Consider the following 16,034-nt stretch of genomic DNA (forward strand, 5'->3'; position numbering starts at 1 on the left):
CTGCAGGCACAGTCAGAGTGATGCTTTCTTACCGACACAAGAATCAAACAAGTCTTTACGTCTCTACTGCTAATGCTCACTGTAAAAGTAGATATAGGAAGCAAAAGTAAGAAATCAATTAAAAATAGCACGAAAGCCCACGGTGGGACTGGCTTTCCCTCAGGCGCTGCACGTCCTCTCGTTCATGCATTTACAGGGATCAGGAAAAGGAGTGTGAGTGTGACCCACGTCCGGATCCTGACAGTTAGAAGGTCCGGCAAATCTCCGCAGCAGGCTGAGGACGTGAACACATTGTCTTAATTCTTCACTTCCAGAGTAACTTCTAATAATATGATATAGGGAGCCCTTAGTAAAATACAATCTTTAACACTCAATGAGGAAATTCACTTACTGACAAATTTGCAAAAACATCTGAGGTGGGCATAATTCTAAGATGTCCCGGTGACCCCCATCCCTGGTGTACACACCCTGGATACCTTCCCTTGAGTTTGGGCAGAACCTGCAAATGTGACGAGATATCACTCTGGTGAGCTCAGTACATCAAAAGGCAAAACAGATTTTGCAGATGTCACCTAGACCTCCAAACCAGGTGGCTTTAAGTTCATCAAAAGAAACTGTCCTGGTGGCCTGACATCATCAGGCAGGCCCTTTAGAAGAGATGCTCTCCAGTAAGCTGGAGAGAGAGCAAACAGCTATGTGGGGAAATACCTCTGGTGGGGATGTGAGGGCACCCCTTGGATGCTAAGAGCGGTCCCCAGCTGACAGGTAGCAAGAAAATAAGGAGCTCAGCCATATGGGGACCTCAGCCATGGGCCACACCAAAATGAATCCTTCCAACAACAGTGAGAGGACAGACCCTGACCCTCGGATGAGACCACAGCCCAGGCAATAAACACCACTTCACCACGAGGGCCAGAGAGCACATGCCCAGAACTCCTAGGTAGAAAAATCATGAAATTATGAGTTCCTGTTATTTCAAGACACGAATTTTCTGGAAATCTGCTACAAAGCAACAGTGAGCTAACTGACCAACTTTTTTTCAAATATCTGGATATACGTGCTACAATTAAATCCCCTACAGATAAGATGAGCTTAACAAACTGCTCTGTGATTCAGAAAGGATCCCTGAAAAATCATAACCTGAGCACCATGAGAACTACAAAGCATTCTGGACAAGGAATCATTCGCAAGGTGACACACAAACGCAGGCACGTCACTCAAACACGCGTGGCTGCGGCACCTGGGGGGCTCAGCGGGTTGAGCCGCTGCCTTCGGCTCAGGTCATATCTCGGGGTCCTGGGATCGAGTCCCGCATCGGGCTCTCTGCTCGGCGGGGAACCTGCTTCCCTCTCTCTCTCTCTGCCTGCCTCTCTGCCTCCTTGTAACCTCTGCCTGTCAAATAAACAAATAAATAAAATCTTTAAAAAAAAAAAAAAAAAACCACACGCGTGGCTGGAAGTACCTGTCAGAGCGTGAACGAGCTCCGCCGTCTCCACGTCGAACAGGTTCGCCGTTCTGTCCCAGGAGGCCGTCACCACCTGCTTCCCCCCAACCAGCCAGTCAGCGGCTATGACCACTCCCTGATGGCTCTTAAGAGACGTCAGCGGCACTCGGATGGTAGGACAGTCACTGGACACGTCCGCGTCCACGTCCGGCTCGTCTTTATCAGAGCACTCCACTTCGTCTTCGCCACAGACCTGCTGCTGATGGTGAGAGCAGAGAACTCCCTGGGAATCTTGTCTTTTCCGACCCGGCTACATAATCACACTGCTGTCATCCATCTTTCTGGACTCGGCCCTCATCATGACCAGGACCAGCACACACCTGGTGTGTAACTGGAGCTCACTATTTACCAACTGTACGATTACCTCCCTGGCTAAAACCCTTGACCAAGTGTAAGAAGAAAAAACTAAGGCCATTATGACATCAAATGAGCTACAGTCCATTCCACTAACCAATAAAATGGCAAATAAAATGATTTTAAGTTTTCACTGGATATTAGTAGGAATGTGATACAATGTAATTGAAAGTCAATAACCTATTGCAATCAGAAAAGAAACACTTGAATTCTTAGGGGCTACTAAGAATTCTGTTGCAATAGGAAGAGATACAAGAGTTCGCTTTATTTTCTTACGTCAATGAGTTCTTTTGTCAAAAGCTAAAAGGAAAGCATGAAAGGGCTGAGTTCTTTAAGAAAAGATTTACTCATTAAGTATTTATCCAGCGCTTCCACACTGCCAGGCCACACGCCGGGCTCCCAGCAGAGGACAGAGAGGACCACTGTCTGACACGGACATCCAGAACAGCGGACACGCCGGGTGAGGAGAGCACTGGAGCCACAGAGGCCGGCAATGTCCTCCTGTCACGGAGCTTACACACTAGCGAGGAAGACAGACCACACACACGGGGATGCATGCACGCACACACACTAGTATAGCAGTAGATAGCATGTAAGCACACACTCTAGTGTGCTCATGTACGTCACAGGAAAGACACAGCGTACAGGGAACTATGTTCCATGTACACACACACAGTGCAGAGATACACGTCACATGTACACATCATACAGGAACACAGGTCACGTGTATGTACACACAGTGTAAGGATATGTCACGCACACGTAATAGGGGACAGAGGTCACACAGGCACACAAGTTCGGGCAGGAATAAGCATTAACAAGGAAACCAAAGCAGAAGATGGGACAGACAGTCGTAAAGGCTGCTGCTTTATACAAAATCATCGGAGGACTGCTCCAGTGAGATCGGAGCTGGGACATGAGAAAAGCAAGGGAACCAGGCACACAAACATCGAGGGGAACAGCATTCCCAGGAGAGGGGACAGCAGGTGCACAAGCCATAACAAGGAGCACACAGGGGTCTCTACAAACAAGGTCATGGCGGCAGAGGTGCGAGAGGGCAGTTACAGACGTTCGCACGGGTCACGTGGGGTCGGAGGTGACCCAGCCAAGAAGACTCAAGAGAAAGCAAGTGGGAGAAACACAGAGGCTGACAGAGGGTCACACTACCAGACATGGGTAAGGAGTCCAAGGACCGCGCTGGGCAGTGTGGAGGGGATGCCGACGAGCAGCAGGACACCCCGCCTGAGCCCACAGGAATGTGCCGAGAGCAGGAAGGCTGCAAGGTGTGTGCAGGGAAACCAGGGCTAAGGGCGGACGCCCTGCGCCAGGTCTGAGTACTGCCCGGAAGGATCTAGATGAGAGGGAGGCGGAAATCCTGGAGGAGCGTGGCCACGGCCAACTCGGGCAGCGGGCGGGGGTGCCCTGCTCAAGGCACTCACAGGTCAGGAGCAGCGACCAAGGAAAAGCCTGGCGGAACCACGGCGGGGGGGATTTCTCCAGGGAGACAGGGACCCACAGTCTCGCAGGAAAGTCAGGCGTATGTGATCACGCAGAGTGACCGACTTCAAAGCGCACCACAGACTAGCAAGCAAAGGGGAGGGCGCCGAGGCCGGCAGGTGGGGAGCGGGGGGAGCACCCAGCAGGGCGGAGCGGACCTGCAGAGGCAGCCCAGCAAGAGCGTCCAGGCAGAGTCACAAACTAAGGCCAGGGACTGGCAAAGGACTCATCCAGGTGACAAGGGCCAGGCCCGAGAGACGGCTCCTGACGTCGCGCAGAGAGAAGACAATGGGAGCAGCCAGGCCTGAGACCGGGTGGGGACCCGAGAAGAAGACCGCTGGGGCTCGCAGCACGCGCACCTCAGCGTGCAGACGGGTCCCAGAGCGTGACCTGCTGAGGGTGAAACGACCCGGACCGGCGACCGCGCCCGGACAGGAGCAGCAACACGGTCACTGCAAACCCTGCACGGGGACGCCCCACTCGGGGCTTTCCACCAGGCAACACCAGCTCCTGGGCCACGAGGCTTCTGAGCTCCCACGGCCGCTCTGGAGGAGCTTCCCGATGCTCCCTGCCCCCTGCAGGCAGGCTGGTCTGGGCAGGGCCTCGCACAGGCCCTCCTGGGTAGGGCCACGGCTCCAGAGAGATCTCCGGGCGGGGTATCCTGCAGACAGAGGGAGTGCACCCAAGACCCGTGTGAGAAGCAGAAGCAGTAGGATGTCACAGGCTCAGGGAAACCATGGAAGAGGAAGACAGGCAGGGAAGAAGAGACGCGTCAAAGACAACCCCAAATGTCCTGACGGTTTGGTGCAGTTACCCAGCCCTGCAGCGGTGCACCCCTGGGCCATTCCCCGAGTATCTGGAAGGAAGAGAGACCAGTAAGCGTGAACACAGGGATGTCCTCAGCGCAAGTCCAGGGGAGAGACTGCGGATCTCAGAAGAGTGGCCTGGAGCTCCCGCTACAGAAAGCTCTAGCCAGCAGGATCCATGCTGGAAAGATCACGGTCAGTACCTTGACAGGTCGCAAGGAACTAAGAGATTTAAAAATGCAAATGCACTAAACCCTATTCATGAGTAACTGTAAGATCTTTAATACTCCCGCGGCCAGAGGCAGGGATGGAGGCGGAGAGCTATGTGATTTCTGCCCATGTCTTGGGGATGACGTAGAACTCACTGAGCCACTTTCACGGCCAGCAGCCTTGGGACGGGGTGTCCGGCACTGTCTGCAGCACACGAAGTCGTCTCCTGAGCACCAGCAGCTCCAGAACCAAGAGATCCCTGACTCACTCACTGAATCAGGGCTTCTGGGCAGGAACGGTTCCTGGAAGCCACTTAGGTACCGCGCCTCAATTTTCACTCCCGAAGAAGAAAATTAGGCCACTCACCAGGTTAAATCAGCATCACACAACCAGTGCCACACACTGATTAACAGGTCATCTAAACCGTTTCCACTACACCACCCCAATATCTACCAATGTGGTGGATGCCAGGTGAAACTCATTGCTCCAAATTAAAAAGAGAAAACATATGGGGCACCTGGCAGTGGGGGGGTTCAGTGGGTTAAGCACCTGCCGTTGGCTCAAGTCATGATCCCAGAGTCCTGGGACTGAGCCCCACATCAGGCTCCACACTCGGCAGGGTGTGCTTCTCCCTCTCCCTCAGCCCTTCCCCCGCTCACGTGCACATGTGTGCACGCTCTCTCAAATCAGTAAAGGAATCTTTAAAAAACAAAATAAGAGAAGAAAGGAAGGAGTGTTCAATGGTGGAAGCACCCCAAGCGCAGGGTGCCCGCCGTCCCCCCGACAGCTACGGCTCTGCTACGCTCGGCTGCCCGACGCGACTCCACCCGCGTGCGCGCCCCTGAGACAGGCTAATGACGCGTGAAGACCGCACGGCAGAGCCCTGCCCTGCAGAGGAAACTAGGGAGGTGGTCTCGGCGAGACGACAAACACGGGGTGCTGGGCTGAGGGGAACAGCTGCATCTGACAGGACAAAGGTCACCGAAGGCTCCGTGGTTTAAGCCCACTCGTCCTTCCTCTCCGTGCGACCTCTCCTTACCTACGTTACAACCCCACCCACGGGAGGATGCCACGCACTGTTCACCTTACTTCACGTAAGGACAAACGAGTTGTCCAAGATACATGAAATATTCAGAAACAGGACGTAATGCTACAATTCTTAAACATTAATGGGCAGTGAGAACAACACATGCACACAGGCAGGCACGTCATTTTCGACCCTGTTCGGTCTGTTCTGCCTGCAGAGCGAAACACCGAGACGGGGTGGCCATGCCCAAGGAGCGGCCAATCCGGTTTCGGGCCAGGCCTTCCCGGCTCGTCACGCTGCCCCCCACCGGCCTCTCCTGGGCACGTGCGGGGAGAGGAAACACACCCGAGCCAGGTGGCGTCTGCAAGGACACTAAGCCTCTGGGGTCAGGGCCCGGCCTCAGGACCTTAGTACTTCTGTAGAGGCCCGTCTCCAGTACAGCCACGCCGGGGGAGGAGGGCTTCAGACTACGGGATGGGGGAAAGGGGAGGGATCACACACATCCCGTCTGTGAGACATTCTAAATTTATCCTAAACTTTGCACATGTCCAGAACCCTACTGACATACCCCATGTCGCGCTTTCAGGGTAAGTAAAGGTGCTGCTTACAGTAGTGTCGGCAACGGGCTGGGGTGTCGGCAGCTGAACAGCGTAACTCCAGATGTGGGCAGTCTGGTCTCCAGAGGCTGAGGACAGAAATTAGGGGACAATTACCCACAGTGCACAGCAGGCGTGAAACGTGCTTTCTGCTAGGCTCTGTCAATCAGCGATCCCAAAGCCACTTTGGAGACATGATACCACTGCCAAGACACTAAAGGTATCAAATTAAGACAGTGATTAAAATACCCCCTCTTTCATTTTAGGGTAAAAAGCTGTGAAGGTTCAGGCAAAAGGTACAAACAGATTTTATTCTCCATTTATCCAACCTAAGTCAACTGGAACCCAACTACACTTCAACTCATGACCCTGGCAGTTCCAAGGCCCTTTAGCAAAGCGAGCCCCACGTGAAAGTGTGCTCCCCTCCACTCCGCGCTGACGGGCTCACAGCCTGCCGGGCCCCTGAGTGCTCAGCCCTCACTCTCACCAGCCAAGCGGTGAGAGCGGGGACTCGGACTGGGGACCAGAGAGAGAACGGTGAAGGGCACACACAGGCCCACAGACGTGCCAGATGGGCGCCTACACGCGCCCTCACAGAGCGCCTGCCTGAATCCCACTTCTCTCTGTGGCTGCAGAAGGTCCCCCAAGTGGCCACGTGTGGACGGTAGCACATCTCTCGCCGTATCAAATAAGCTCACGGCCAGAGCCTCGAGCCCTGCTAGCGTCGCCCCGCCCGCCCCCTCCAGCGCGCTGCGTGCTCTGCTTCGGCTTGCGTCAGCCCTTCTGAGAATGTCTCCGTCTCCTGCGCACCCCACCTCTGCTTCACTGGTCTCCCTCCACCCGCCCTCTTCACAGTCCCACACCAAGGCACGGCAGAAGGTGGCAAGTCCTCCCCGCTGTTTGCTCAGGCACCAGCGGGCTGCTGTGGTAGCCCGTCGGTTCACAGAGCGCGCGAACGGACTCTCCCACCCATCCTGCTCACTTTCGTCCTCTATCCCAGGGGCAGCGAAATCTGGCCCAGGGGCCAAAGCCAAGCAGCAACCCACTGTGAGAAAGAGGCTTACTGCCCATAGCCACCGACTGTGAGAGCATGGACGTCTGGTGCTTTACCAAAAAAAAAAAAGCTCTCTGAGCTCCACCTGCTAAACATCTATCCTTCAAGATTACCGTCAGGGTCCCCCAAAATCACAGAAGTCTACAGGTGCTGGACAATTTCATAGGAAAACTCCTCAATCCAATGTAAAAGTATGGCAAACCCAGGCCCCCAGGGCCAAGGAGCACTCCTCAGAAAGGCCTGAAAACACTGGCCGCACAGGAGCCATGCGCTGGGGCTACTACGTTCCCGCCTGTTGCAGGTGCGCACAGGATGAGGAGCTCGGCAGCGATGACAGGGCCGGAGAGAAGCGGGTCAGTCTGCTGAGAAACACCTGTGTGAGAGGGAAGGCTGGCGACCGCCACGTGCTCTGCACGGCGACCTCACGGTGGTCACCCGCAATCTCACAGGACAGTGCAGCTCATCTAACCGGCAGTCCGTTACGGGTGACAAAGGTTCTACTAGACGTGTTTCTCCTTCCCCATTCCTCAAGTATTACATAAAACGGCTACCAGTGAGCATCTGACTTTGGTGCGAGGCGTGGACATCTTTCAAGATGATCAGTAACTCTGCTCAACAAAGAAAAAAATCTACGTACCAGTAAGAGCCAACTGCTCTGATGGATGAAACTTTATAGAATTTACTGCAAAATAAAAATATTACAAAAGGTTTAAAATAAAAACATATCAATATTTATCACACCTAAATATTACAAAGTAACTTTAAAAATTAAAAGAACTTTAACAGTTCAATATTAGATCCTCCCATTTAATTAAGCTATGAATACATGCTAGGAGACTAGAGAAAAATGAAAACACTACTGCGTATCAACAATCACACTGCCAAAGTGTAATACACACAGAAGAAAATTACAAACAACCCACCACTTTTTATAGATAAGGAAGCCACCTGGAGTTGAAAATAAATCGGGACGCTAAGAAAAACACGACGACAGACAGAAACAAAACATAGCAGGCACATGACTGACAGCCCACCCACCTCATCAATCGGGCCCACCTCATCAGGCCCCTCCCTCCTGTCCCATTCCAGGAGGCCCCAGAAACAGAGAAGATACGGCCAGGCCAGCTCGGGGAGAGTCAGATCAACGTGGACAGTTTCCGTCTCCGGTTATGGGGATCCACCCAAGGTCTCCCCAGCTGGTGCTCCTTTATGGGACAGGACGCCAGAGTAGAGGGAAGGGCAGCCCTCCCTTGTCCCAAAAGCGTGGCCGCACGACAGCTGCTGGAGTGTGCAGAGGCCGCAGGTGGCTGCTGGGACCTCGCTGCTCGCCGCCGAGCTCTCGCGGGGAGCAGCAGGACATCAGCTCCCCGGCGACCCAACACAGAGCTGACCGGAGTCAGGGCACGCAGGGCAGCCGGCCCTCACACCCACACGTGGGAGACACACAGCACACACCGAACACACAGGAAGTTTCAGCCAACTTCGGCAAGTGCTTTCAGGATGATTCTGTCAGCAAAGCCCCGGGAATTCTACTTTTCTGAGGAACTGGAAAATGCTAAAAGATGCTTTCACTATGAACTCTAAACGACAGGTAAACATGGGAAGAGCTCATGGAAACGGACCTCCCTACAAACAGCAAAGCATAAACAATGCCTAAAATAACCCTAACACTCCCAGGAAGGAACACCGGGTAGGACCAGCCCTTGAGCACCTTCCCAGGGGCATAGGGCGCACAGACACCACCTCCCTCAAGGGCCCCGTGAGGTGTGTGCAGGAACGCGGACCAGCTGCTCAGCCGGACACTTGGCACACGGTGGGCGCTCGGTGACTCCTCACGGCCCCAGTGCCGGCCAGCCATCAGCAGGGTTCACGCAGGCCCAATGAAGTGACACCTGAGCACTGACCTTACCACGGGGACAGTGCCACTGAGTGGGGGCCGGACTGGAGGCGTGCCGGGGTGCCCCCGGCAGACGGCGGGCTGCAGCGACGTCGCCCCCTGCCAGCCAGCCAGCAGCCCACAGCTCGCGCGGAGACGGTGAGCTCTGCCAGCGGCCTGCAGACCCGCAGCCGACCCCACTCATGGCGGCCACAGCGGGAGCAGAGACAAGCTTTCTTCAAGACGAGCTTCAGACACCTGATCTGCCCGTCGTCTGTGCGCCTAACCGAGCTGTGAGAGAGACCGCCACGTGGGAGAAAGCACCGTCTCCAGCACGGGAGGTCTGACGGGGTGAGGGGCCTGTAGCAGGGCAGCTGCGAAGCTCCACATGGGACCCTCGAGCCAGGAGGGCCGATGCACAGGAGGGTACCAGGTTCGGGTGATGCGAGAGGAAGGAGCCAGGGCAGACACATGTCAAACCACCTGCAGTGAGTCACTTGCATGAGAAACCCCGGGCAGCAGAACCCCACCCTTTAGGTTAAAGGGACCGTCCCCATGGGATCAGAGCACCGCCTAGTGGGAAAAGCCAAAGCCGGGACACAAGCGCTACACAGACGGCGTCCTGGAGGGCAGCACCCGCGGGAGAAGGGAAGGCCAGACACGCCAGCGCCCCACTCCCACTACCCGCCCGCACGGCACTCCACGTGCTCGCTGCAGGACGCGGCAGGAACACGCGCAGGGCAGTCCCCGACAAGCAGGGCATCACAGGCACCTGCCGGAGGGGACGCCCTGCGGAAGGAATGAGAGCGACAGCAAAGAACAGAGACCGCCGCGCCGCGTCCGGCCACGGGAGAGGACGGTCACGGGGCGGAGCATGGGGAGGGGTTTGGGAGAGACCCAGAAACCAGGCCGGATGGAAGCAAGGCCACTGCACGGAGCGCACGTATGTGGGCGGCCGTGTCGCCACACTCAGATCTGAGGAAGAACCGCGCCGCAGCCGCGAGGTGAGGACAAGAGTGCACAGTCACGTCACGGGGCGAGGGAGTGGGTCCCACTGCCTCAGCAAGAGCCCCTTGTCTAAAACTCAACGACTCAAAGAACAGGACAGGCTATCGAGAAAAAAGGAAGAAAAAAGCAGAACACGTAAGGCTGTTGGAGAAGTGAAGAGTAAGAAGCGGTTCCTCTTTTACACAGGCTGCCCAGCAGCCGCTTCATTTCTAGGCGATGTGGAGGTGTCTGACCAAGGAACACAGGCTACAGCCACGCTCACTTGAGAACGTCTGCGCGGCCCGGGCACTGCCCTGTGGAGACAGAAGATGCACGCTGCGGGGAAGACACGCACGTGCGGAGAGGCAGGACGCGGCAGCGGGGACAGCGGAGGGAAGGAGACCCCGAGAGAGGTTAAGACTGTGGGTCACAGCCCAGACAGGACCACACAAAGGCCCCCACTGGGCAGCAGGGCTTGGGTCTGCAGCTGGGGCGCACCCGGCCACGGGCATGGAAGGCAGGAACCGTCGGCACAGGTCCGTGAGGGGAGGGCTGGTGAGGGGACAGGGAGACGGGAGGCGGCCCGATGGGGGGGAGGGGCCAGGCCAGGAAGAAGGAACCCCGAAGGGCGCCCAGAGGGAAGTGGGCAAGATGCGGTCAGAACAGCAGGGGCGCGTGGGTGGCTCCGTGGGTTAAGCCTCTGCCTTCAGCTCAGGTCATGATCTCAGGGTCCTGGGATCGAGTCCCGCATCGGGCTCTCTGCTCAGCAGGGAGCCTGCTTCCCCCTGTCTCTCTGCCTGCCTCTCTGCCCACTTGTGATTTCTGTCTGTCAAATAAATACATAAAATCTTTAAAAAAAAAAAAAAAAAACAGCAGCCGGCAGCATGGGTGCAGCTCAGGGGGCAGGGCGGAGCTGCTGACGTCACAGGGCCATCACCCACAGGCAGAAGCCCAGGGTCAGACGGCAGCCCTCCCGGGCCCTACTGCACACAAAGCACAAGAAGCAGCTCCCTGAAAGGGAACCTCTGAAATGCACACACGGTCTCTGACCAAGGTGGCATCTCCGCTCCAAATCCGCTGACACACGGCTGTCTAGGCAACGGTAACAAAGACGCAGACAACTCCTACGCGCTCGCTGTCCCCCGATGAGGCCCTGCCGCACAGGCAGCATGGCCCCGACTGCCCATGAGCGCGCACAGCCCGCAGGCAGGTCAGCACAGCGCCCCTCAGGAGACACCGCCCCCCGGTGCTGCTTACCTGAGCCCACGTGGCCCGAGTACTTGACGAGGCACCTCCCTGTCTCTATGCTCCACAGCAGAGCCGTGTGATCTGCAAGATCCAAAAACACCAGAGTAATCGACCCATCCCCACTTTTACGGTCTTTTCAATAAAAGTGAGAGATTACGCCATCACTAGTATCTCCTGCAACTCTGTCCTGGTCTGTAGTTCAACTGATGAAAGAAAACATTTCCAAGGAGACAGAAGCTGGTGACCTGTCCGAGGTCAGGTGGCAAACGGAAACCCAGGGACTTGGACCCCAGGGCGCTATCACATGGATGGCATCTCGCCTGAGTCCTCAGGTAAAAGGTCCACTGTTCTGTTGAATCGAAACTTTCCAGGGCATCACACGGCACTGAAATGCAAATCCAAATCCAGTTACAAGTATCTGAGATAAAAATATTCCTTTGGACCTTCCCTCTTACATAACAGGAAAATCTGGAAAATAAGTGCCGGTGATCCAAACAAGATTTTTGAGACCAGAAAAGGACCCTTTCTTTCTTTTTAATTGTGATTTCCAGAACATGCTGGGGTGCTCACGTGTGAACATAATTCTAAACGAGAAAGAGAACTTTCTTCATGGGTCTAACTGCTGCAACATCTTCTACTTTAAAAAGCAGAACCTAGTAAGTAACTTCTCACAAGCTGGTAGTCATTTTCAACAAGTGAGCACCATCTTTAACTTCAGCAGTTTTTATCTGAAAGGGTGTCAGGTTGTGCACCTTGGACAGCTTTCAAAAAACATTCCTCCTTTAATGAGATAAAAGGGCTCTCAGATGCCTGCCCCGACAGACACACTGGGCTGCCAGCGGCCCAGCTTCTGCCTGAATCCTAGAACGAGCCCCCTATACCTCACAGTTGAAGCAGATGTGCACTCGACTGTGAGTAACATAAAAGCCAATCAAAAAAATACCCAGTCTGTGTAAAAGACATGCTGCCTCGACTGCTGCGAACAGCGACTCCTGGCACGACGGCCAGTCCCAGAGCCAGCGTCCGCTCACCAGGCCCGCAGTCTCACATCACAGCAGCAAGGCCCAATGGGGCACGGAGGGGCCTAGCGCTTCCGTGTCAGTGACTGCTTCGCCTCCTGTCCGCTGCCAGGGCCAGCTCGGCTAGCAGCACTGGCGGGTCCCCGGCCCGCCCCGGCCGCCGCGCGCAGCAAGCAGAGGGACTCGCGCGGACTCACCGGCAGACGCGGTGCCCAGCACCACGGGCGGAGTCCTCGCCGCACTGACGTCCCAGATGCCGTCCCGGTGGCCGACGTACTCCTTCACCAGCTGGCACGCGGCCCTCGACGTGGTGGTCTTGAAGCTGGAGACGATCTACAACCATGACGGGAGGAAGTATTACAGACAACTTAGGGACTGAATGATTTTAAGTTTAAAAAAGGTACAACAGCAAAACAGGTCTTGAACGGCCTGAGTCCCGGAACAGGTACTGAAAGCACTAAGGGAACACGACGTAAGCACAAACGGCAGCATCCTTCCGGCGAGCGGGGGTCACACGGGAGAATGAAGGCCTCGGAAGGACCCCACACTCCCGCAAAGCAGGTTGTGTCCTCCCGCAGGAGAGAGAAGGGTCTGTTTATGCACCGCAAGTCTCTTCCACAAATCCAAACCATCAGTCGAATTTCCAAATTCTTTGAAAAACAAAAAACAAAAAAAGAACTACCAGGACACGAAAGTCAAGAGAGTATACCCACATCCTTAAAAGCACTTTTATTTTGGGGGAACCTTCATTTTTTCCCCATTTCTAGTAATTTACACCAACCATGTGTGATCAGGGACAAGAGCCCAGGTGGGGAGGAGTCCAAGGACGACACTGCCCCCAGACGCCGTCTGCCCAGCACTGCTGACCGAGCGCGTGCGCAGTGCCAGCGCCGCACAAGAGACGCACACAGCGCGCCAGCAGGCCCCGGGAGGGCGGCTCACGGTCCACGGGACAGACCGCGGAAGCACGGGGGTACCCACGAGGGCGAGGCCCCGGCCCGCATGACATGCACGGCCAACAGATGCCACCTCCTCGTACCACGGAAACACCAAGGGTGTGAGAAAGAAACGAACTAAACACAGCTCTTCAGAGTTTGTTTATAAACTATTCCTAGATAAAATGGCTTTTCAGCTTTTAAGCAAACCAGAATAATGAAGATTAATCAGAATAACAAAACCATAAAATCAAGTGAAAGAGAAAACGGGATTAAACAGCTTTTCTGAACCCTGATTTAGCGCAGCCCTGAAAATGAATCTCAGTTCATTCTTAGAACAAAGACCTACAACACAAGCCACTGGTCCATCGCTTTAGGGGCGAACCCTCAAACCGTCCTCAGACGCCAGGAACGACTGAAACAACGAGTTTAACAAACCCGGACTCTTCCAGCAGAAACACATCTAAGTGGGTTTGAATTTTACAAGAGGATTTGCTCAAATGCAAGCCCACCGTCTTCTTTCACCCTCCGGAAGCTGCTCTCCCACCCAAACCAGCAAGACTGTCCCTCCACGACAAGCAAAAGTGCTCTGGCTGGCGTGAGGTGCCAATCGGATGTCCAGCAACGGAACCCGCAGGAGGACTGCGTAGAACGCGCACAGCCTGGGTCACGGTACGTGGGGAGCCTCCTGCCACCTCCCCCAGACGCTGCTGTCCGGAGACGAGCGCTCCTAGAGGCCTGCTCCTCGCCAGACTCACGCATGGAAGAACCGAAGGTCCCTGCTCAAGACACACCGACCCCGACTCCTTCTGGTCGATTCCAGAAACGGACAAAGGCAGCCCAGGAACACTGTGACAAGTCACTCCCTGTGCGGCTTCCAAATGCCGACCGCACTTGAATACCTATCGGTTCTCTGTTCTGAAAACTCCTAGCCCTGTCACGACAGGAAGAGGCCCCACAAAAGACTAGGTCATGGGACGCCTGGGTGGCTCAGTGGGTTAAGCAGCTGCCTTCGGCTCAGGTCATGATCTCAGGGTCCTGGGATCGAGCCCCGTGTCGGGCTCCTTGCTCCACAGGGAGCCTGCTTCTCCCTCTGACTCTGCTGCCTCTCTGCCTGCTTGTGCTCGCTCTCGCTCTCTCTGACAAATAAATAAATAAAATCTTTAAAAAAAAAAAAAAAAAGACCAGGTCATGCAGTGAACATTCCCGACCGAAAAGCAGAATGAAGTGATGCTTACACCTGTCATCCTAATTACCGTTTTAATTTAAGATACAATCTAAAGTACTTCAACAAAACCGGAAAGGGGTTTTTCACAATGACAGAGTTACCTTTATAAAAACACAAGCTTCTCTACAGTGACTGCGTTGGACGGGCACCCCCCGCCCCGCCCCACGACAGACACGCGCCGTCCATCCTCAGGCACCCAGGAAGGGAAGCTCTCTTGTGTCTGCTGAGCGCACGAGGGGGCACCGAGCACACGGCCGGCCGGCAGGGCCGAGCGAGGCGACGAGCAGCGCGCTTCCAGCTCGCCACCCCCGCGCCGCGCACACACGCAGCGCTCCCACCGAGGACACACGCTGCGGCACGGACCACAACACACTCTGCTATCAGAGTCTTTCTTCAATTTTCAGATGACATCTTTCAACACTATTCTTTAATGCACGCAATAAAGATCATTAATTACATGTTTTTTAATAGCACACAGGTATGGATTTGTAGGATCTAAAATGATGGGGGCTTTAAATATGTTTAAATACATTTTTCTTTAAGCAGAATATTGTAATAATACATTTCCTTCCCCTGGCCCAAATCTCGTTTTTCACTCTTGCTAGCAAGGGCTAACTGTATACACGCCTTTCATCTTCTACTTCAGAAATGCTCTGAAGGTTTCCCAGTACTAGGACAGTGTGTCGTGTACATACGCGGTCCCACTGGAATAAACAACGGAAGTCGAGATAATACAAGAAGTTAGGTGAGGAAGAACATAATTTTACAACACATTTTGAAAAATAGTTTAATGTTGATTTATTTAAAAACTTAAAAACTGGGGCGCCTGGGTGGCTCAGTGGGTTAAGCCTCTGCCTTTGGCTCAGGTCATGATCCCAGGGGCCTGGGATCGAGTCCCGCATCGGGCTCTCTGCTCAGCGGGGAGCCTGCTTCTCCTCATCTCTCTCTCTGTCTGTCTCTCTGCCTACTTGTGATCTCTCTCTGTCAAATAAATAAATAAAATCTTTAAAAAAAAAAAAACAAAACTTAAAAACTACTAAGTATAAGCTAAATAATACATAATAAAAATTTTTAATTCACCACTTAAACTCTAGAATTATCAAAGGAAACAAGAAAATAATCAATACTCCTATTTTTTATAACAAAGAAGTACTAAAAATTTTCAAATAAGCAGAAGTAGCCACAAGACTGCATCTGGTCCGTTAACTGCGGTTAGTCTCCTGTGGCGGGCTCGCTCAGTGACTTTAGGCTCAACGGAACAAACCGGAAACACAGGAAGTTAACAAGAACTCTTCATGCTTTCATGCTACCGTAGCACAGCACAAACTTCAGCTTTTCCCTCGGGTTTAGCAGAAAGAATGTCCATTTATTACGGTTAAATAATTAATTTATCTTTTGTATGTCCAGAAGACTCCCAAAATAGAGATGCACACAAAATTACTTCAGAATATTCCCTGACAGCAGTCCTCCCTCCCAGATAAACTGATTTCCAAATGATTCAATCTTTGCCACTTTAAGACGGTCAGAACAAGGTAACTTTTAAAAACGCAAACTACCCCAACTGTCCGAACGTGCCTTGCAGACAGACCTTCACTTCTGGATGATCCTTAGAAAATGAGAGAGAAGGCGAGGCTAACGGGGAAACGGGACTCATGAGAAGCTTCCCTGCTTCCCACCTGTCCCGTTCTCCAGA

At 53.9% G+C, this 16,034-nt stretch overlaps 1 protein-coding gene across 6 annotated transcripts in view; it reads right to left on the reverse strand.

The window, feature by feature from the left end:
• The window catches only part of WDR37 (WD repeat domain 37), a 50,485-nt gene that overhangs the window by 17,528 nt on the left and 16,923 nt on the right, over positions 1–16,034 (reverse strand). For 4 of the 6 annotated variants that reach the window (XM_045072372.1, XM_045072370.1, XM_045072369.1 and 1 more), the window contains exons 6-10: positions 12,376–12,511; positions 11,169–11,240; positions 7,686–7,730; positions 6,007–6,083; positions 1,463–1,703 (exon numbers count right to left, since the gene is read on the reverse strand). In XM_045072372.1, the coding sequence (XP_044928307.1) occupies positions 1,463–1,703; positions 6,007–6,083; positions 7,686–7,730; positions 11,169–11,240; positions 12,376–12,511 (571 nt within the window). Of the gene's footprint in view, positions 80–1,462; positions 1,704–6,006; positions 6,084–7,685; positions 7,731–11,168; positions 11,241–12,375; positions 12,512–16,034 lie in introns of all 6 variants that reach the window. The other 2 variants (XM_045072373.1, XM_045072371.1) reach the window with 2 other exon arrangements.

The sequence above is a fragment of the Mustela putorius genome, unplaced genomic scaffold, assembly GCF_011764305.1.
Source record: "Mustela putorius furo isolate JIRA1106 unplaced genomic scaffold, ASM1176430v1.1 tig00004033_pilon_pilon_pilon, whole genome shotgun sequence".
Lineage (NCBI taxonomy): Eukaryota > Metazoa > Chordata > Mammalia > Carnivora > Mustelidae > Mustela > Mustela putorius.